The 23294-nt window shown below is 49.0% G+C and overlaps 1 protein-coding gene across 7 annotated transcripts in view; it reads left to right on the forward strand.

Annotated features, from left to right (window-relative positions):
- The window catches only part of LOC140078023 (collagen alpha-1(V) chain-like), a 347730-nt gene that overhangs the window by 193186 nt on the left and 131250 nt on the right, over positions 1 to 23294 (forward strand). For all 7 annotated transcript variants that reach the window (XR_011849878.1, XM_072125797.1, XM_072125796.1 and 4 more), the window contains one exon: positions 4536 to 4698. Coding sequence is in view for 6 of the 7 variants with exons in the window: in XM_072125797.1 (XP_071981898.1) it covers positions 4536 to 4698 (163 nt within the window). In the remaining variant the exon portion in view is untranslated. The remainder of the gene's footprint in view (positions 1 to 4535; positions 4699 to 23294) is intronic.

Below are 23294 nucleotides of genomic sequence, written 5' to 3' on the forward strand. Positions count from 1 at the left end.
TTTACAATAAAAATAAATAATAAAAGAAAGTGAAAGTCCCCCCAAACACCACATTTCCCTTTACACAAGTAATAAAGTATAAAAAACACTAAATCACAAAAAAAACCCACTTATTTGGTATCGATGCGTCCGTAACAATCTGTACAATAAATCCTAATCATAATTGGACCCCCTCGGTGAACGTGGTAAAAAAAAAACCCCAAAAACTTGTCAAAAATTAAAACTTTTTATCAAATTGCTTTACAAAAAATGTTCTAAAAAGTGATCCGAAAAAGTTACAAGCACCAAAATGATACCAATAAAAAGAGCAACTTGTCACGCAAAAAATAAGCTTACAACCAACTCCGTAAACCAAAAAATACTATAATTATGCCACTATAAAAATGGCAATACTAAAACAAATGCAATTTTTTCTATTCTAGTTTTCCTTCAATAAAATTGGACAAATAAAAATAAAACTATATAAATGAGGTATCACCGTAATCGTAGTGATCCGTAGAATAAAGATAATATATTATTGTTATGCTACAGTGAACACCCCCCCCAAAAAATGCTAAAAATCCAAAAGAAGAATTGATGATTTTATTTTCCTCCACACGTAAAAAGTTAATAAAATTGCTTCAATATGCTAAAAACCCACTAAAATAAAGCTTTTTTTTACAGTGCATCTCGTCTCGCAAAAAATAAGCCCTTATTTGTCTAAATTGCTTAAAAAATAAATAAAGATTGTATAGCCTATTCCCAACGCGCGTTGTTATAGAACGGTGCGGCGGGTAGTGACTTTCCAACACCGGTCAGGGTAAGACGGCAGCTGTTCACTGATCGGGGTAAGACGGCGGCTGTTCCTGACAGCCATCCATCCTGCCCCATGGACCAGAAGGGTTACGTCCCCCCCACACACCCCCAGTTTATTATTGCTGCTATTGGCTCATCAATTCAGATGAGCCAATAGCAGCGAATTTACTTATGACGTCAGTAATACCGGTCACCATGTCTGTAGACACGGTGATCGGGGTAGGGTGGCGGCTGTTCCTGACAGCCACCAATTTTGCCTTGCGGTCCAGAGGGGTTTTATTGCCCCCCTCTGTCCATGTTTGCCGCTATTGGCTGGTCGATTTGGTCCAGCCAAAAGCAGCAATATTCGTCACAATGGGCATCGCTAGGGTGAATAAGAGCAACACTTGGCGATAATTTCCCTACGAAAAACGAAGATATGGTACAAAAGTGCTGGCTGTGCACATTGTACAGATGATGCTGTACAACTCTTACGAGCTGTTCCAATGTGCAGGTCCTGCCGTATCATTTCTCCGTTTTCAAGAGGAAGATATTAGGAAACTAATATTGGGACAAGAAGGAGGGGGCCCCAGTACCTCTGGTTTAGATGTTCCTGTGTTTTGCCAGGACAGCATTTTCCCGGTGAATTCTGCTGCTTCTAAAGATAAGACTCAATAAAGAGTCTGTTCCAAAAGAGAAGTTAGGATGGACACTACATACTACTAAGAGACCTGCGACACCTCCAGAGTGACAAAAGTTTAGTTGGTCCCTTGATATATACTACCTCCTTATACACTAGACATTCACAATTCACGCCCAACCTATTGTGAATTAATTTTGGTAAAATGAATAATTGTAACAACTGTTATGTCCCGTTGCTCCCTATACCCCTCCATTATTTCATAAGGGGCGCCACATAACGGGCACTGAACTTTCCAGAAATAATTGCAATTTCCATCTTGGACCCATTGCACATCATATTTGGAAACCACCTATATGTTCAAATGCTCATTTCACCACGTGTATTACACTACACCACATATTACACCCTGCTATATTCCCCAAGGGGTGTACATTCAACAATTAGGGTCACTTTTCGGGTTTTCCTCTGTTTTGGTACCACTACGTCTCTCCAAATGCATCCTGACACATGTGAAGGATTTCTTGCAAATTTGGCCTCTAAAAGACAAACATCCCTCTTTTCCTCTACTGTGCGCCCATAAAGCATTTTATATGCACATGTGGGGTACTTCTACACTCGGGAGAAATAGTTTTACACCTTTTTTGGGGTTATTTAATATATTATCCCTTGTGGCTTACATAAATTAGGGGTAAAGTGACATTTATAGGAAAATTTTCACCTTTTTAATGATTAGGGCCTAATTGGATCATTCACCTGTAGGGGCAAATACATATATTACACATTGCAAAATTCTCTAAGGGGTGTGCATTCAAAGATTAGGGTCACTTTTTGGATTCTTCTCTGTTTTATACCACTAGGGTTCTCCAAATGCATGTCAAACATTTCTGTCAAATTTGGCTTCTAAAAGGCAAACATTCCCCTTTCCTCTTACTGTGCGCCCATACAACATTTTATATACACATGTGGGGTACTTCTACACTTGAGAGAAATAGGTTTACACATTTTGGGGGGTTATTACATTTTTTTATCCCTTGTGGCTATATAAAATTAGGAGTAAAATGACCTTTATAAGAAAATGTTCACCTTTTATCTATTTAAGTCCTAATTAAATCAAACACCTTTACGGACAAATACACATATTACACCTTGCTAAATTCTCTAAGGGGTGTACTTTCCAAAATGGTGATACGTGTTGGGGTTCCCCTCTGTTTTGGTACCACTACGGCTCTCTAAATGCATCCTGACACATGTAAAGGATGTCTGTCAAATTTGGCTTCTAAAAGGCCAACGCCCCTCTTTCCCTTCTGAGCTTCACTGCGTACCCATACAACATTTTATTTGCATGTGTGGGGCAATTTTATACTCGGGAGAAATGCTAGTACACATTTTTTGGGGTTGTTTCATCTTTAATGCCTTATGGGTTACAAAAATTAGCCGTAAAAGTGACTTTTTTGGGAAAATGTTCACCTTTTTCCTTTTAGGGACCTAATTGAAGCAAACACCTGTAGGGGAAAATACACATATTACACCTTGCTGAATTCTCCAAAGGGTGCACTTTCCAAAATGGTGACACTTGTTGGGGTTCCCCTCTGTTTTGGTACCACTAGGGCTCTCCAAATGCATCCTGACACATGTAAAGGATGATTGTCAAATCTGGCTTCTAAAAGGCCAAAGCCCCTCTTTCCCTTCTGAGCCCTACTGTGCACCCATACAACACTTTATATGCAAAATTGGTGCAGTTCTGTGCTTAGGAGAAATAGTTTTACACATTTATGGGGGTTGTTTAATCTTTTATCCCTTGTGGCTAACAAAAATTTGGGGTAAAAGTGACTTTTGTTAGAAAATTTTCACCTTTTTTCCCTTTTGGGGCCTAATTGAATCAAACACCTGTTGGGGAAAATACACAAATTACACGTTGCTAAACTCTCCAAGGGGTGTACTTTCCAAAATGGTGTCTCATGTTGGGGCTTTCCTCTGTTTTGGTACCATTATGGCTCTCCAAATGCATCCTGTCACATGAAAACTTTTTCAGCCATATTTGCCCTGCAAAAACGAAACAACGCTCTTTCCCTTCCAGGTGCCCCCCTGTGCCCGTACAGCAGGGTACAGTGACAAAATGGGTATTGGCATGCTCAGGAGGAATTGCCCTAAACATTGTAAAATGCATTTTCCTTTTTAACCCATTGTGAAGGTGTATTGTGAAGGTACAATGAATCTATTGTAAGATAAAATTACATTTTGGTAATTTTACTTTCATTTATCTTTCACCCTCATGAAACGCTCATAGGGTTAACAAAATTCCCAAAGGTTGTTTTGAATATTTTGAGGGGTGTAGTTTCTAAAATGGTGTCATTTGTGGGGGTTTTCTGTCATGTGGGCCTTATAAAGTCACTTCTAACTAAATTGACCCTCCAAAAGTAGGTTTTGATGATTTTCGTGAAAATCTGAAAAATTGCACCTAAAGTTATAAGCCTCCTAACATCCTAAATAAAGGAAAAGAGGTTTGAAAAATGATGCCAAGTTAAAGCAGACATGTGGAAAATATTAGTTATAAAGTTATTTTAGTGATATGACCAACTTTCCAAAAAGTAGAAAATTTTGAATTTGGAAAACATTGTTTTTTTCAAAATTTTTGCCAAATTTCCATTTATTTCATAAATAAATACTAAATATATTGATTAAATTTCTCAACCAGCATGAAGTACAATGTGTCACGAAAAAACAATCTCAAAATCAACTGGATATGTTAAAGCGTTCCAAAGTTATAACCACTTAAAAAGACACATGTCAGATTTTAAAAAATGGGCCGTGTCAGGAAGGTGAAAAGTGGCTTCAGCGTTAAGGGGTTAATATTATAATATGGCTAAAATTTGGGGCGTGGCCAGGGAGTGATTGGGGGGTATGCTGTAAGTCTTTTGAACCTTACTGATAATCTGAACTTCTAGGGTAACAGGTCAATGGGTCAAGCAGAGAATGCTGTAAGATATGAATTCTGTTTGTTGCAGAAGGGTGAATACAGCTCTGGAGTAAAGTACATGTGACTCCAGTGTTATGCTCTCTCCAGTGTAGTTTTGTGAAGGACATTGCGGTGACATTGATTCCTGTTCCCACATTGCAGGTGGCACCGGATAGCAATCAGCGTCCACAAGAAACAGGTGACGCTGGTTCTGGATTGTAAAAAGAAGCTGCAGAGGCCTCTAGACCGCAGCGCACACTCCATAATTGATACCAATGGCATTGTTGTGTTTGGGACCAGAATCTTAGATGAAGAAGTCTTTGAGGTGAGTCGTCCTGACATTTCTAGTTTCCTTCTTGCAGAATCCGGTGGATTTTCCAGTTTGTTGATGATTTGCTTTGAACAAGCTGATTTTGGCGGAATGTATGACCTGAACATGTCCGGCTGCAGGGAAAATGTAAATTCCATACTTGTGCTGGAAAATGCTGCAGCCCTTCCAAGGAGCTGGAGACGGATCAGTATATACAGTCTGCTGCCAGGAAACCATGTACTGCTGTACACACATCTCTGGCTGCATTATAATTCAGTTTCACAGGCATTTCTACCTATATTTATTACCTGAAAGGGATTGACCATCAGACGTGACTATAGAGGCAGAAGCAACTCTTATGTATTGTACCTGGAGAGATGTGTAAACATACCTCACGCTGCTGTGCTCTGTACTCTCTGCAGCCAGTGTTATGCATTGTCCCTGGAGAGATGTGTAATCAGACCTCACACTGCTGTGCTCTGTGCTCTCTGCAGCCAGTGTTATGTATTGTACCTGGAGAGATGTGTAAACATACCTCACGCTGCTGTGCTCTCTGCAGCCAGTGTTATGTACTGTCCCTAGAGAGATGTGTAATCAGACCTCACACTGCTGTGCTCTGTGCTCTCTGCAGCCAGTGTTATGTACTGTCCCTAGAGAGATGTGTAATCAGACCTCACACTGCTGTGCTCTGTGCTCTCTGCAGCCAGTGTTATGTACTGTCCCTAGAGAGATGTGTAATCAGACCTCACACTGCTGTGCTCTGTGCTCTCTGCAGCCAGTGTTATGTATTGTCCCTGGAGAGATGTGTAATCATACCTCACACTGCTGTGCTCTGTGCTCTCTGCAGCCAGTGTTATGTATTGTCCCTGGAGAGATGTGTAATCAGACCTCACACTGCTGTGCTCTGTGCTCTCTGCAGCCAGTGTTATGTATTGTCCCTGGAGAGATGTGTAATCAGACCTCACACTGCTGTGCTCTGGGCTCTCTGCAGCCAGTGTTATGTATTGTCCCTGGAGAGATGTGTAATCAGACCTCACACTGCTGTGCTCTGTGCTCTCTGCAGCCAGTGTTATGTACTGTCCCTAGAGAGATGTGTAATCAGACCTCACACTGCTGTGCTCTCTGCAGCCAGTGCTATGTATTGTCCCTGGAGAGATGTGTAATCAGACCTCACACTGCTGTGCTCTGTGCTCTCTGCAGCCAGTGTTATGTACTGTCCCTGGAGAGATGTGTAATCAGACCTCACACTGCTGTGCTCTGTGCTCTCTGCAGCCAGTGTTATGTATTGTCCCTGGAGAGATGTGTAATCAGACCTCACACTGCTGTGCTCTGTGCTCTCTGCAGCCAGTGTTATGTATTGTCCCTGGAGAGATGTGTAATCAGACCTCACACTGCTGTGCTCTGTGATCTCTGCAGCCAGTGTTCTGTATTGTCCCTGGAGAGATGTGTAATCAGACCTCACACTGCTGTGCTCTGTGCTCTCTGCAGCCAGTGTTATATATTGCCCTGGAGAGATGTGTAATCAGACCTCACACTGCTGTGCTCTGTGCTCTCTGCAGCCAGTGTTATGTACTGTCCCTGGAGAGATGTGTAATCAGACCTCACACTGCTGTGCTCTGTGCTATATATATTTTGCCACTGACACGTATCTGTATTGGACACTTTGATGACGCGGCTCCTTGCGGTCACGCAGTGTAAAGCTCTGACTTGTGGCCATGTCTTTTGCGTTTCCACATAATGTCCTGTTTGTCCCCTGTGCGGCTCAGGACCCTGAGATATGTACTTGGCATTTTACAGTGGAGGATTCACAGGCCTGAATACTGAGCAAGCTTTTATTGCTGTTTCCTGGCGCTGACCCAACAGATGTGCTGGATACAGGAATGTGAATTTATAGTTCATAATGTATAGATCGCAGCCCGCAGCTCCAGAGCCGCAGCCTAGGGATATTACTGGCATTACACAGTATCTATACTGAACACATCTATACGTCTACAGACTCGCCACGAACAAGGATTCCCGACTACATAACTATATAACTACTATAATACTGCCCCCCATGTACAAGAATATAACTACTATAATACTGCCCCCTATGTACAGGAATATAACTGCTATAATACTGCTCCCTATGTACAAGAATATAACTACTATAATACTGCCCCCTATGTACAGGAATATAACTACTATAATACTGCCCCCTATGTACAGGAATATAACTACTATAATACTGCCCCCTATGTACAGGAATATAACTACTATAATACTGCCCCCTATGTACAGGAATATAACTACTATAATACTGCTCCCTATGTACAAGAATATAACTACTATAATACTGCCCCCTATGTACAAGAATATAACTACTATAATACTGCCCCCTATGTACAGAAATATAACTACTATAATACTGCCCCCTATGTACAGAAATATAACTACTATAATACTGCCCCCTATGTACAGGAATATAACTACTATAATACTGCCCCCTATGTACAGGAATATAACTACTATAATACTACCCCCTATGTACAGGATATAACTACTATAATACTGCCCCCTATGTACAGGAATATAACTACTATAATACTGCCCCCTATGTACAGGAATATAACTACTATAATACTGCCCCCTATGTACAGGAATATAACTACTATAATACTACCCCCTATGTACAGGATATAACTACTATAATACTGCCCCCTATGTACAGGAATATAACTGCTATAATACTGCCCCCTATGTACAGGAATATAACTACTATAATACTGCCCCCTATGTACAGGAATATAACTACTATAATACTGCCCCCTATGTACAGGAATATAACTACTATAATACTACCCCCTATGTACAGGATATAACTACTATAATACTGCCCCCTATGTACAGGAATATAACTGCTATAATACTGCCCCCTATGTACAGGAATATAACTACTATAATACTGCCCCCTATGTACAGGAATATAACTACTATAATACTGCCCCCTATGTACAGGAATATAACTACTATAATACTGCCCCTATGTACAAGAATATAACTACTATGATACTGCCCCCTATGTACAGGAATATAACTACTATAATACTGCCCCTATGTACAAGAATATAACTACTATAATACTGCCCCCTATGTACAGGAATATAACTACTATAATACTGCCCCCTATGTACAGGAATATAACTACTATAATACTGCCCCTATGTACAAGAATATAACTACTATAATACTGCCCCCTATGTACAGGAATATAACTACTATAATACTGCCCCCTATGTACAGGAATATAACTACTATAATACTGCCCCCTATGTACAGGAATATAACTGCTACTACATGTGTGTCTCTGGTTATTACATATAATACTCTGCTCTTCAGCCTCTGATATTGCTCTGCTATTCCTCGGGTAGACGTTGTTTCTTGCCCCTGGCACTGCCCTCCGCCCCCGGCTCTATGGGCACAGTCCTGGGCAGTCCTCATGTGCGGCTCCTTTAGGCTGTATCGGAGGCTCTTGGCCGGACGCCATTGTGGGGGCTGCAGAGAACAAGAGGCTCGGCTCAGAACATTAATGTCTGCGGGGGAAGTAAAAGTTGGAAAAAATGAAGAAACTTTTCTGTCTGATTCCCTTCTATACAACTAATCACTGGGTTTCATATCGACACTTGTATCTTCCAAGCATCGGATCTGATCAGAACTGCAGCGTCTGGCGATCGCCCCATTGGGTTTATGGTATTTTCTTCTCTTTTCTAAATGACTCCGTGCAGAAAAATGTCAAAATAAGTTCAAGGATTTTAATTTGATTTGTTTTGGCCGATGGGAAGCGGAGAAGAAGGCGGCGCTGACGGAGCCCAGACACAAAACAGACTGGATTGTAAGAGTTTGTTCACATTAATAACTAATAACTGTAAGAGAGGCCTGGCTGGCGGGGAGGAATGTTCCTCTGTAGTTCTTCATGCTCAACACATGATTCACTGTGTACAGAAGTCTGGGAGCGCGCCAGCACCAGGTCATGGAGAGGAGGTGGAAGTGTCACCCACAGTAATGGCAGATCCCCATAGCTCTGCTCTGGTCCAGCTGATGGGAGGAGGGCTAGCTGCTGAGACTCACTGCTCCCTCTCCATATAGTGGAACTAGCACAGATTTAGGAGTGACAACCAGATATGGAGGGAGGATGACGAGTGCAGAGGCCGCTCTATGAAGACATAATAAAAAGCTCCTATGTAGTCAATAGGGATGAGCGGACCCATAACTTTATTTCAGCTTTGGCCGTGCAAAACCGGACTTATTGCCGGATTGGTGGCAAAACCATCAAATAAGGCAAATTGAAGCTCCCTTGCTTCTTGCCATGGCCGTGATTGGTTGCAGCTGCCTGTCATGCTATATAGGGAGCTCCCCATGTAGTGAGCAGCTGCCTGTCATGATATGTGCGGAGCTCCCAGGTAGCGAGCTGCTGCCGGTCATGATGTGTGCGGAGCTCCCAGGTAGCGAGCTGCTGCCTGTCATGATGTGTGCAGAGCTCCCAGGTAGTGAGCTGTTGGCTGTCATGATGTGTGCAGAGCTCCCAGGTAGTGAGCTGTTGCCTGTCATGATGTGTGCGGAGCTCCCAGGTAGTGAGCCGCTGCCTGTCATGATGTGTGCAGAGCTCCCAGGTAGTGAGCTGCTGCCTGTCATGATGTGTGCAGAGCTCCCAGGTAGCGAGCTGCTGCCTGTCATGATGTGTGCAGAGCTCCCAGGTAGCGAGCTGCTGCCTGTCATGATGTGTGCAGAGCTCCCAGGTATTTAGTTGCTGCCTGTCATGATGTGTGCGGAGCTCCCCATGTGGTGAGCAGCTGCCTGTCATGATATGTGCGGAGCTCCCCTTGTAGTGAGTCGCTACCTGTCATGATGTGTGCGGAGCTCCCAGGTAGTGAGCTGCTGCCTGTCATGATGTGTGCAGAGCTCCCAGGTAGCGAGCTGCTGCCTGTCACTATGTCTGTGGAGCTCCCCACGTAGCGAGCTTCTGCCTTTCATGATGTGTGCAGAGCTCCCAGGTAGTGAGCTGCTGCCTGTCATGATGTGTGCAGAGCTCCCAGGTATTTAGTTGCTTCCTGTCATGATGTGTGCAGAGCTCCCCTCGTAGCGAGCTGCTGCCTGTCATGATGTGTGCAGAGCACCCAGGTAGTGAGCTGCTGTCTGTCATGATGTGTGCAGAGCTCCCAAGTAGTGAGCTGCTGCCAGTCATGATGTGTGCGGTGCTCCTAGGTAGTGAGTTGCTGCCTGTCATGATGTGTGCAGAGCTCCTAGGTAGTGAGTTGCTGCCTGTCATGATGTGTGCAGAGCTCCCAGGTAGTGAGCTGCTGCCTGTCATGATGTGTACAGAGCTCCCAGGTAGCGAGCTGTTGCCTGTCATGATGTGTACGGAGCTCCCAGGTAGTGAGCTGCTGCCTGTCATGATGTGTACGGAGCTCCCAGGTAGCGAGCTGTTGCCTGTCATGATGTGTGCAGAGCTCCCAGGTAGCGAGCTGCTGCCTGTCATGATGTGTGCAGAGCTCCCAGGTAGTGAGCTGCTGCCTGTCATGATGTGTGCAGAGCTCCCAGGTAGTGAGCTGTTGCCTGTCATGATGTGTGCAGAGCTCCCAGGTAGCGAGCTGTTGGCTGTCATGATGTGTGCAGAGCTCCCAGGTAGTGAGCTGCTGCCTGTCATGATGTGTGCGGAGCTCCCAGGTAGCGAGCTGTTGCCTGTCATGATGTGTGCGGAGCTCCCAGGTAGTGAGCTGCTGCCTGTCATGATGTGTACAGAGCTCCCAGGTAGTGAGCTGCTGCCTGTCACTATGTCTGTGGAGCTCCCCACGTAGCGAGCTACTGCCTTTCATGATGTGTGCAGAGCTCCCAGGTAGTGAGCTGCTGCCTGTCATGATGTGTGCAGAGCTCCCAGGTATTTAGTTGCTTCCTGTCATGATGTGTGCAGAGCTCCCCTCGTAGCGAGCTGCTGCCTGTCATGATGTGTGCAGAGCACCCAGGTAGTGAGCTGCTGCTTGTCATGATGTGTGCGGATCTCCCAGGTAGTGAGCTGCTGTCTGTCATGATGTGTGCAGAGCTCCCAGGTAGTGAGCTGCTGCCTGTCATGTGTGCAGAGCTCCCAAGTAGTGAGCTGCTGCCTGTCATGATGTGTGCGGAGCTCCCAGGTAGCGAGCTGTTGCCTGTCATGATGTGTGCAGAGCTCCCAGGTAGCGAGCTGCTGCCTGTCATGATGTGTGCAGAGCTCCCAGGTAGTGAGCTGCTGCCTGTCATGATGTGTGCAGAGCTCCCAGGTAGTGAGCTGTTGCCTGTCATGATGTGTGCAGAGCTCCCAGGTAGCGAGCTGTTGGCTGTCATGATGTGTACAGAGCTCCCAGGTAGTGAGCTGCTGCCTGTCATGATGTGTGCGGAGCTCCCAGGTAGCGAGCTGTTGCCTGTCATGATGTGTGCGGAGCTCCCAGGTAGTGAGCTGCTGCCTGTCATGATGTGTACGGAGCTCCCAGGTAGTGAGCTGCTGCCTGTCATGATGTGTACAGAGCTCCCAGGTAGTGAGCTGCTGCCTGTCATGATGTGTGCGGAGCTCCCAGGTAGCGAGCTGTTGCCTGTCATGATGTGTGCAGAGCTCCCAGGTAGCGAGCTGCTGCCTGTCATGATGTGTGCAGAGCTCCCAGGTAGTGAGCTGCTGCCTGTCATGATGTGTGCAGAGCTCCCAGGTAGCGAGCTGCTGCCTGTCATGATGTGTGCGGAGCTCCCAGGTAGCGAGCTGCTGCCTGTCATGATGTGTGCGGAGCTCCCAGGTAGTGAGCTGCTGCCTGTCATGATGTGTGCGGAGCTCCCAGGTAGTGAGCTGCTGCCTGTCATGATGTGTGCAGAGCTCCCAGGTAGTGAGCTGTTGGCTGTCATGATGTGTGCAGAGCTCCCAGGTAGTGAGCTGTTGCCTGTCATGATGTGTGCGGAGCTCCCAGGTAGTGAGCCGCTGCCTGTCATGATGTGTGCAGAGCTCCCAGGTAGTGAGCTGCTGCCTGTCATGATGTGTGCAGAGCTCCCAGGTAGCGAGCTGCTGCCTGTCATGATGTGTGCAGAGCTCCCAGGTAGCGAGCTGCTGCCTGTCATGATGTGTGCAGAGCTCCCAGGTATTTAGTTGCTGCCTGTCATGATGTGTGCGGAGCTCCCCATGTGGTGAGCAGCTGCCTGTCATGATATGTGCGGAGCTCCCCTTGTAGTGAGTCGCTACCTGTCATGATGTGTGCGGAGCTCCCAGGTAGTGAGCTGCTGCCTGTCATGATGTGTGCAGAGCTCCCAGGTAGCGAGCTGCTGCCTGTCACTATGTCTGTGGAGCTCCCCACGTAGCGAGCTTCTGCCTTTCATGATGTGTGCAGAGCTCCCAGGTAGTGAGCTGCTGCCTGTCATGATGTGTGCAGAGCTCCCAGGTATTTAGTTGCTTCCTGTCATGATGTGTGCAGAGCTCCCCTCGTAGCGAGCTGCTGCCTGTCATGATGTGTGCAGAGCACCCAGGTAGTGAGCTGCTGTCTGTCATGATGTGTGCAGAGCTCCCAAGTAGTGAGCTGCTGCCAGTCATGATGTGTGCGGTGCTCCTAGGTAGTGAGTTGCTGCCTGTCATGATGTGTGCAGAGCTCCTAGGTAGTGAGTTGCTGCCTGTCATGATGTGTGCAGAGCTCCCAGGTAGTGAGCTGCTGCCTGTCATGATGTGTACAGAGCTCCCAGGTAGCGAGCTGTTGCCTGTCATGATGTGTATGGAGCTCCCAGGTAGTGAGCTGCTGCCTGTCATGATGTGTACGGAGCTCCCAGGTAGCGAGCTGTTGCCTGTCATGATGTGTGCAGAGCTCCCAGGTAGCGAGCTGCTGCCTGTCATGATGTGTGCAGAGCTCCCAGGTAGTGAGCTGCTGCCTGTCATGATGTGTGCAGAGCTCCCAGGTAGTGAGCTGTTGCCTGTCATGATGTGTGCAGAGCTCCCAGGTAGCGAGCTGTTGGCTGTCATGATGTGTGCAGAGCTCCCAGGTAGTGAGCTGCTGCCTGTCATGATGTGTGCGGAGCTCCCAGGTAGTGAGCTGCTGCCTGTCATGATGTGTACAGAGCTCCCAGGTAGTGAGCTGCTGCCTGTCACTATGTCTGTGGAGCTCCCCACGTAGCGAGCTACTGCCTTTCATGATGTGTGCAGAGCTCCCAGGTAGTGAGCTGCTGCCTGTCATGATGTGTGCAGAGCTCCCAGGTATTTAGTTGCTTCCTGTCATGATGTGTGCAGAGCTCCCCTCGTAGCGAGCTGCTGCCTGTCATGATGTGTGCAGAGCACCCAGGTAGTGAGCTGCTGCTTGTCATGATGTGTGCGGATCTCCCAGGTAGTGAGCTGCTGTCTGTCATGATGTGTGCAGAGCTCCCAGGTAGTGAGCTGCTGCCTGTCATGTGTGCAGAGCTCCCAAGTAGTGAGCTGCTGCCTGTCATGATGTGTGCGGAGCTCCCAGGTAGCGAGCTGTTGCCTGTCATGATGTGTGCAGAGCTCCCAGGTAGCGAGCTGCTGCCTGTCATGATGTGTGCAGAGCTCCCAGGTAGTGAGCTGCTGCCTGTCATGATGTGTGCAGAGCTCCCAGGTAGTGAGCTGTTGCCTGTCATGATGTGTGCAGAGCTCCCAGGTAGCGAGCTGTTGGCTGTCATGATGTGTACAGAGCTCCCAGGTAGTGAGCTGCTGCCTGTCATGATGTGTGCGGAGCTCCCAGGTAGCGAGCTGTTGCCTGTCATGATGTGTGCGGAGCTCCCAGGTAGTGAGCTGCTGCCTGTCATGATGTGTACGGAGCTCCCAGGTAGTGAGCTGCTGCCTGTCATGATGTGTACAGAGCTCCCAGGTAGTGAGCTGCTGCCTGTCATGATGTGTGCGGAGCTCCCAGGTAGCGAGCTGTTGCCTGTCATGATGTGTGCAGAGCTCCCAGGTAGTGAGCTGCTTCCTGTCATGATGTGTGCAGAGCTCCCCTCGTAGCGAGCTGCTGCCTGTCATGATGTGTGCGGAGCTCCCAGGTAGCGAGCTGTTGCCTGTCATGATGTGTGCGGAGCTCCCAGGTAGTGAGCTGCTGCCTGTCATGATGTGTACGGAGCTCCCAGGTAGTGAGCTGCTGCCTGTCATGATGTGTACAGAGCTCCCAGGTAGTGAGCTGCTGCCTGTCATGATGTGTGCGGAGCTCCCAGGTAGCGAGCTGTTGCCTGTCATGATGTGTGCAGAGCTCCCAGGTAGTGAGCTGCTGCCTGTCATGATGTGTGCAGAGCTCCCAGGTAGCGAGCTGCTGCCTGTCATGATGTGTGCGGAGCTCCCAGGTAGCGAGCTGCTGCCTGTCATGATGTGTGCGGAGCTCCCAGGTAGTGAGCTGCTGCCTGTCATGATGTGTGCGGAGCTCCCAGGTAGTGAGCTGCTGCCTGTCATGATGTGTGCAGAGCTCCCAGGTAGTGAGCTGTTGGCTGTCATGATGTGTGCAGAGCTCCCAGGTAGTGAGCTGTTGCCTGTCATGATGTGTGCGGAGCTCCCAGGTAGTGAGCCGCTGCCTGTCATGATGTGTGCAGAGCTCCCAGGTAGTGAGCTGCTGCCTGTCATGATGTGTGCAGAGCTCCCAGGTAGCGAGCTGCTGCCTGTCATGATGTGTGCAGAGCTCCCAGGTAGCGAGCTGCTGCCTGTCATGATGTGTGCAGAGCTCCCAGGTATTTAGTTGCTGCCTGTCATGATGTGTGCGGAGCTCCCCATGTGGTGAGCAGCTGCCTGTCATGATATGTGCGGAGCTCCCCTTGTAGTGAGTCGCTACCTGTCATGATGTGTGCAGAGCTCCCAGGTAGTGAGCTGCTGCCTGTCATGATGTGTGCAGAGCTCCCAGGTATTTAGTTGCTTCCTGTCATGATGTGTGCAGAGCTCCCCTCGTAGCGAGCTGCTGCCTGTCATGATGTGTGCAGAGCTCCCAGGTATTTAGTTGCTGCCTGTCATGATGTGTGCGGAGCTCCCCATGTGGTGAGCAGCTGCCTGTCATGATATGTGCGGAGCTCCCCTTGTAGTGAGTCGCTACCTGTCATGATGTGTGCAGAGCTCCCAGGTAGTGAGCTGCTGCCTGTCATGATGTGTGCAGAGCTCCCCTCGTAGCGAGCTGCTGCCTGTCATGATGTGTGCAGAGCACCCAGGTAGTGAGCTGCTGTCTGTCATGATGTGTGCAGAGCTCCCAAGTAGTGAGCTGCTGCCAGTCATGATGTGTGCGGTGCTCCTAGGTAGTGAGTTGCTGCCTGTCATGATGTGTGCAGAGCTCCTAGGTAGTGAGTTGCTGCCTGTCATGATGTGTGCAGAGCTCCCAGGTAGTGAGCTGCTGCCTGTCATGATGTGTACAGAGCTCCCAGGTAGCGAGCTGTTGCCTGTCATGATGTGTACGGAGCTCCCAGGTAGTGAGCTGCTGCCTGTCATGATGTGTACGGAGCTCCCAGGTAGCGAGCTGTTGCCTGTCATGATGTGTGCAGAGCTCCCAGGTAGCGAGCTGCTGCCTGTCATGATGTGTGCAGAGCTCCCAGGTAGTGAGCTGCTGCCTGTCATGATGTGTGCAGAGCTCCCAGGTAGTGAGCTGTTGCCTGTCATGATGTGTGCAGAGCTCCCAGGTAGCGAGCTGTTGGCTGTCATGATGTGTGCAGAGCTCCCAGGTAGTGAGCTGCTGCCTGTCATGATGTGTGCGGAGCTCCCAGGTAGCGAGCTGTTGCCTGTCATGATGTGTGCGGAGCTCCCAGGTAGTGAGCTGCTGCCTGTCATGATGTGTACAGAGCTCCCAGGTAGTGAGCTGCTGCCTGTCACTATGTCTGTGGAGCTCCCCACGTAGCGAGCTACTGCCTTTCATGATGTGTGCAGAGCTCCCAGGTAGTGAGCTGCTGCCTGTCATGATGTGTGCAGAGCTCCCAGGTATTTAGTTGCTTCCTGTCATGATGTGTGCAGAGCTCCCCTCGTAGCGAGCTGCTGCCTGTCATGATGTGTGCAGAGCACCCAGGTAGTGAGCTGCTGCTTGTCATGATGTGTGCGGATCTCCCAGGTAGTGAGCTGCTGTCTGTCATGATGTGTGCAGAGCTCCCAGGTAGTGAGCTGCTGCCTGTCATGTGTGCAGAGCTCCCAAGTAGTGAGCTGCTGCCTGTCATGATGTGTGCGGAGCTCCCAGGTAGCGAGCTGTTGCCTGTCATGATGTGTGCAGAGCTCCCAGGTAGCGAGCTGCTGCCTGTCATGATGTGTGCAGAGCTCCCAGGTAGTGAGCTGCTGCCTGTCATGATGTGTGCAGAGCTCCCAGGTAGTGAGCTGTTGCCTGTCATGATGTGTGCAGAGCTCCCAGGTAGCGAGCTGTTGGCTGTCATGATGTGTACAGAGCTCCCAGGTAGTGAGCTGCTGCCTGTCATGATGTGTGCGGAGCTCCCAGGTAGCGAGCTGTTGCCTGTCATGATGTGTGCGGAGCTCCCAGGTAGTGAGCTGCTGCCTGTCATGATGTGTACGGAGCTCCCAGGTAGTGAGCTGCTGCCTGTCATGATGTGTACAGAGCTCCCAGGTAGTGAGCTGCTGCCTGTCATGATGTGTGCGGAGCTCCCAGGTAGGGAGCTGTTGCCTGTCATGATGTGTGCAGAGCTCCCAGGTAGCGAGCTGCTGCCTGTCATGATGTGTGCGGAGCTCCCAGGTAGTGAGCTGCTGCCTGTCATGATGTGTGCAGAGCTCCCAGGTAGCGAGCTGCTGCCTGTCATGATGTGTGCGGAGCTCCCAGGTAGCGAGCTGCTGCCTGTCATGATGTGTGCGGAGCTCCCAGGTAGTGAGCTGCTGCCTGTCATGATGTGTGCGGAGCTCCCAGGTAGTGAGCTGCTGCCTGTCATGATGTGTGCGGAGCTCCCAGGTAGTGAGCTGTTGCCTGTCATGATGTGTGCGGAGCTCCCAGGTAGTGAGCTGCTGCCTGTCATGATGTGTGCGGAGCTCCCAGGTAGCGAGCTGCTGCCTGTCATGATGTGTGCGGAGCTCCCAGGTAGCGAGCTGCTGCCTGTCATGATGTCTGCGGAGCTCCCAGGTAGCGAGCTGCTGCCTGTCATGATGTGTGCGGAGCTCCCAGGTAGCGAGCTGCTGCCTGTCATGATGTGTGCGGAGCTCCCAGGTAGCGAGCTGCTGCCTGTCATGATGTGTGCGGAGCTCCCAGGTAGTGAGCTGCTGCCTGTCATGATGTGTGCGGAGCTCCCAGGTAGTGAGCTGCTGCCTGTCATGATGTGTGCGGAGCTCCCAGGTAGTGAGCTGCTGCCTGTCATGATGTGTGCGGAGCTCCCAGGTAGTGAGCTGCTGCCTGTCATGATGTGTGCGGAGCTCCCAGGTAGCGAGCTGCTGCCTGTCATGATGTGTGCGGAGCTCCCAGGTAGCGAGCTGCTGCCTGTCATGATGTGTGCGGAGCTCCCAGGTAGCGAGCTGCTGCCTGTCATGATGTGTGCGGAGCTCCCAGGTAGTGAGCTGCTGCCTGTCATGATGTGTGCGGAGCTCCCAGGTAGTGAGCTGTTGCCTGTCATGATGTGTGCAGAGCTCCCAGGTAGTGAGCTGCTGCCTGTCATGATGTGTGCGGAGCTCCCAGGTAGTGAGTTGCTTCCTGTCATGATGTGTGCAGAGCTCCCAGGTAGTGAGCTGCTGCCTGTCATGATGTGTGCAGAGCTCCCAGGTAGCGAGCGCACGTCACTCCCTATGGCACGTGGAATGTGATATTTGCACTAATCGTGGAGTGTCCCCTCCAGGTAGGTGAGGTGCCGGTGCTCCTGCGCTGTGACGGGCTTCTGTGTAGCCTCTGATATAGAATAGTCTTAGATCATTGGCCCTGCTGGAGAGTTGCAGAATGTCTGGGACTGGAGCGATGATCTGCAGAGTTCGCTCCCTCTTGTCCCTTCATGTTTTGTGCTATTTTTCCATTGCTTTTCTCTTGGTATGTCGATATGAAAGTGAAGCCTGAGATTGGACGGATGTCTTATCGCGCTGAGCGTCCTGTGGTCCTGGAGGCGGAGCCGCAATTCTCTATCATAACACAGTGAGATCATACACAGCGCTGCCAAGACTAATCGCTCATCACCTTATATGCAGGTTCATTCTTGTCCCTGTATGAAGAGACGCAGGCTGGCGGGATTGCATGTGTATAACATAGAGCAGGTCGGGCTGTATTACATGTGTATAACATAGAGCAGGTCGGGCTGTATTACATGTGTATAACATACAGCAGGTCGGGCTGTATTACATGTGTATAACATACAGCAGGTTGGGCGGTATTACATGTGTGCAACATAAAGCAGGTTGGGCGGTATTACATGTGTGCAACATACAGCAGGTCGGGCTGTATTACATGTGTATAACATACAGCAGGTCGGGCGGTATTACATGTGTATAACATACAGCAGGTAGGGCGGTATTACATGTGTATAACATACAGCAGGTCGGGCTGTATTACATGTGTATAACATACAGCAGGTCGGGCGGTATTACATGTGTATAACATAGAGCAGGTTAAGCGGGATTACATGTGTACAACATACAGCAGGTTTGGCGGGATTACATGTGTACAACATACAGCAGCCCGGCGCTATTACATGTGTATAACATAGAGCAGGTCGGGCAGGATTACATGTGTACAACATACTGCAGGTCGGGCGGTATTACATGTGTGTAACATGGAGCAGGCCAGGTGGTATTACATGTATATTAACTACTGCATCGTAGAGCAGGCCGGGCGGTATTACATTACTGTATCATAGAGCAGGCCGGGCGGTATTACTTTACTGTATCGTAGAGCAGGCCGGGCGGTATTACATGATTGTATCATAGAGCAGGGCGGACGGTATTACATTACTGTATCATAGAGCAGGCCGGACGGTATTACATGATTGTATCATAGAGCAGGCCGGACGGTATTACATTACTGTATCATAGAGCAGGCTGGACGGTATTACATTACTGTATCATAGAGCAGGCCGGACGGTATTACATTACTGTATCATAGAGCAGGCCGGGCGGTATTACATTACTGTATCGTAGAGCATGCCGGGCGGTATTACATGATTGTATCATAGAGCAGGCCGGGCGGTATTACTTTACTGTATCATAGAGCAGGCCGGGCGGTATTACATTACTGTATCATAGAGCAGGGCGGACGGTATTACATGATTGTATCACACAGCAGTCACCTGTTACCATGTAAAGTGCGTATCTATGAAGCCCATCTAGACACATTATATTGAGGTGAATGTGTCCCTGAATTTGGCAGGCGTTCCTGGATCTGGCACAGCACATGGCCCATTGTATGAGGTCACTAGACGACTGTGAGTAAAGTGTTGCCTTTGGCTATTGTTCCTGGATCCGACTTCTGATGACATCTCTGTCCCCTCCGCTATTTCCCTCATCAGATTTTCCATGTACAAGGCCGCATGGAACGTGGTCAGATGTTCCATGTCTTGTCCAGGGCCTGACAGGTCACATGGAACAAAGGACCCTATTCATGCAGCTTACAGACCACTGAAAGGACCTCAGTTCTACAACATAGCGAGGGTCTCCGGAAGAATACAGCCCCCTGTTTTGGATAGAGATTGTGCAGTGTAAGCATATTATCCATTATATAACAATCCCTCCAATTATCCGGGATATTTGTATAATAGTTCTGCTCATTGCAAGAGATATGTGACTCATCTCCTGGCAGCCTGGTACCTGCGCCCAGACCTCCAAGCACAAACTCATCTCCTTTCATGGCGCTTTATTAAACCTGGAATCACCCCCCAGCAACAACATAATACCGCACATACCTGCACCACCCAACACTAAGCATGACCCAGGGGAGCAGAGCATCTGCTCCTCTCATCTACCTGCCCTAATAATTACAGGTGTGACCATGCACACTGCAGCCAGTGTTATGTATTGTCCCTGGAGAGATGTGTAATCAGACCTCACACTGCTGTGCTCTGTGCTCCCTGCAGCCAGTGTTATGTATTGTCCCTGGAGAGATGTGTAATCAGACCTCACACTGCTGTGTTCTGTGCTCTCTGCAGCCAGTGTTATGTATTGTCCCTGGAGAGATGTGTAATCAGACCTCACACTGCTGTGCTCTGTGCTCTCTGCAGCCAGTGTTATGTATTGTCCCTGGAGAGATGTGTAATCAGACCTCACACTGCTGTGCGCTGTGCTCTCTGCAGCCAGTGTTATGTATTGTCCCTGGAGAGATGTGTAATCAGACCTCACACTGCTGTGCTCTGTGCTCTCTGCAGCCAGTGTTATGTACGGTCCCTGGAGAGATGTGTAATCAGACCTCACACTGCTGTGCTCTGTGCTCTCTGCAGCCAGTGTTATGTATTATCCCTGGAGAGATGTGTAATCAGACCTCACACTGCTGTGCTCTGTGCTCTCTGCAGCCGGTGTTATGTATTGTCCCTGGAGAGATGTGTAATCAGACCTCACACTGCTGTGCCCTGTGCTCTCTGCAGCCAGTGTTATGTAGTGTCACTGGAGAGATGTGTAATCATACCTCACACTGCTGTGTTCTGTGCTCTCTGCAGCCAGTGTTATGGATTGTCCCTGGAGAGATGTGTAATCAGACCTCACACTGCTGTGCTCTGTGCTCTCTGCAGCCAGTGTTATGTAGTGTCACTGGAGAGATGTGTAATCATACCTCACACTGCTGTGTTCTGTGCTCTCTGCAGCCAGTGTTATGGATTGTCCCTGGAGAGATGTGTAATCAGACCTCACACTGCTGTGCTCTGTGCTCTCTGCAGCCAGTGTGATGTACTGTCCCTGGAGAGATGCGTAATCATACCTCACACTGCTGTGCTCTGTGCTCTCTGCAGCCAGTGTTATGTATTGTCCCTGGAGAGATGTGTAATCAGACCTCACACTGCTGTGCTCTGTGCTCTCTGCAGCCAGTTTTATGCATTGTCCCTGGAGAGATGTGTAATCATACATCACACTGCTGTGCTCTGTGCTCTCTGCAGCCAGTGTTATGTACGGTCCCTGGAGAGATGTGTAATCATACCTCACACTGCTGTGCTCTCTGCAGCCAGTGTTATGTATTGTCCCTGGAGAGATGTGTAATCAGACCTCACACTGCTGTGCTCTGTGCTCTCTGCAGCCAGTGTTATGTATTGTCCCTGGAGAGATGTGTAATCATACCTCACACTGCTGTGCTCTGTGCTCTCTGCAGCCAGTGTTATGGATTGTCCCTGGAGAGATGTGTAATCACACCTCACACTGCTGTGCTCTGTGCTCTCTGCAGCCAGTGTTATGTACTGTCCCTCGAGAGGTGTGTAATCAGATCTCACACTGCTGTGCTCTGTGCTCTCTGCAGCCAGTGTTATGCATTGTCCCTGGAGAGATGTGTAATCATACATTACACTGCTGTGCTCTGTGCTCTCTGCAGCCAGTGTTATGTATTGTCCCTGGAGAGATGTGTAATCATACCTCACACTGCTGTGCTCTGTGCTCTCTGCAGCCAGTTTTATGTACTGTCCCTGGAGAGATGTGTAATCAGACCTCACACTGCTGTGCTCTGTGCTCTCTGCAGCCAGTGTTATGTATTGTCCCTGGATAGATGTGTAATCAGACCTCACACTGCTGTGCTCTGTGCTCTCTGCAGCCAGTGTTATGTATTGTCCCTGGAGAGATGTGTAATCAGACCTCACACTGCTGTGCTCTGTGCTCTCTGCAGCCAGTGTGATGTACTGTCCCTGGAGAGATGTGTAATCATACATCACACTGCTGTGCTCTGTGCTCTCTGCAGCCAGTGTTATGTACGGTCCCTGGAGAGATGTGTAATCATACCTCACACTGCTGTGCTCTGTGCTCTCTGCAGCCAGTGTTATGTACTGTCCCTGGAGAGATGTGTAATCATACCTCACACTGCTGTGCTCTGTGCTCTCTGCAGCCAGTGTTATGTATTGTCCCTGGAGAGATGTGTAATCAGACCTCACACTGCTGTGCTCTGTGCTCTCTGCAGCCAGTGTTATGTATTGTCCCTGGAGAGATGTGTAATCAGACCTCACACTGCTGTGCTCTGTGCTCTCTGCAGCCAGTGTTATGTATTGTCCCTGGATAGATGTGTAATCAGACCTCACACTGCTCTGCGCTGTGCTCTCTGCAGCCAGTGTTATGTATTGTCCCTGGAGAGATGTGTAATCAGACCTCACACTGCTGTGCTCTGTGCTCTCTGCAGCCAGTGTTATGTATTGTCCCTGGATAGATGTGTAATCAGACCTCACACTGCTGTGCTCTGTGCTCTCTGCAGCCAGTGTTATGTATTGTCCCTGGATAGATGTGTAATCATACCTCACACTGCTGTGCTCTGTGCTCTCTGCAGCCAGTGTTATGGATTGTCCCTGGAGAGATGTGTAATCACACCTCACACTGCTGTGCTCTGTGCTCTCTGCAGCCAGTGTTATGTACTGTCCCTCGAGAGGTGTGTAATCAGATCTCACACTGCTGTGCTCTGTGCTCTCTGCAGCCAGTGTTATGCATTGTCCCTGGAGAGATGTGTAATCATACATTACACTGCTGTGCTCTGTGCTCTCTGCAGCCAGTGTTATGTATTGTCCCTGGAGAGATGTGTAATCATACCTCACACTGCTGTGCTCTGTGCTCTCTGCAGCCAGTTTTATGTACTGTCCCTGGAGAGATGTGTAATCAGACCTCACACTGCTGTGCTCTGTGCTCTCTGCAGCCAGTGTTATGTATTGTCCCTGGATAGATGTGTAATCAGACCTCACACTGCTGTGCTCTGTGCTCTCTGCAGCCAGTGTTATGTATTGTCCCTGGAGAGATGTGTAATCAGACCTCACACTGCTGTGCTCTGTGCTCTCTGCAGCCAGTGTGATGTACTGTCCCTGGAGAGATGTGTAATCATACATCACACTGCTGTGCTCTGTGCTCTCTGCAGCCAGTGTTATGTACGGTCCCTGGAGAGATGTGTAATCATACCTCACACTGCTGTGCTCTGTGCTCTCTGCAGCCAGTGTTATGTACTGTCCCTGGAGAGATGTGTAATCATACCTCACACTGCTGTGCTCTGTGCTCTCTGCAGCCAGTGTTATGTATTGTCCCTGGAGAGATGTGTAATCAGACCTCACACTGCTGTGCTCTGTGCTCTCTGCAGCCAGTGTTATGTATTGTCCCTGGAGAGATGTGTAATCAGACCTCACACTGCTGTGCTCTGTGCTCTCTGCAGCCAGTGTTATGTATTGTCCCTGGATAGATGTGTAATCAGACCTCACACTGCTCTGCGCTGTGCTCTCTGCAGCCAGTGTTATGTATTGTCCCTGGAGAGATGTGTAATCAGACCTCACACTGCTGTGCTCTGTGCTCTCTGCAGCCAGTGTTATGTATTGTCCCTGGATAGATGTGTAATCAGACCTCACACTGCTGTGCTCTGTGCTCTCTGCAGCCAGTGTTATGTATTGTCCCTGGATAGATGTGTAATCAGACCTCACACTGCTGTGCGCTGTGCTCTCTGCAGCCGGTGTTATGTATTGTCCCTGGAGAGGTGAGTAATCATACCTCACACTGCTGTGCTCTGTGCTCTCTGCAGCCAGTGTTATGTATTGTCCCTGGAGAGATGTGTAATCATACATCA

The sequence above is a fragment of the Engystomops pustulosus genome, chromosome 9 (assembly GCF_040894005.1).
Source record: "Engystomops pustulosus chromosome 9, aEngPut4.maternal, whole genome shotgun sequence".
In the NCBI taxonomy this organism is placed as follows: domain Eukaryota; kingdom Metazoa; phylum Chordata; class Amphibia; order Anura; family Leptodactylidae; genus Engystomops; species Engystomops pustulosus.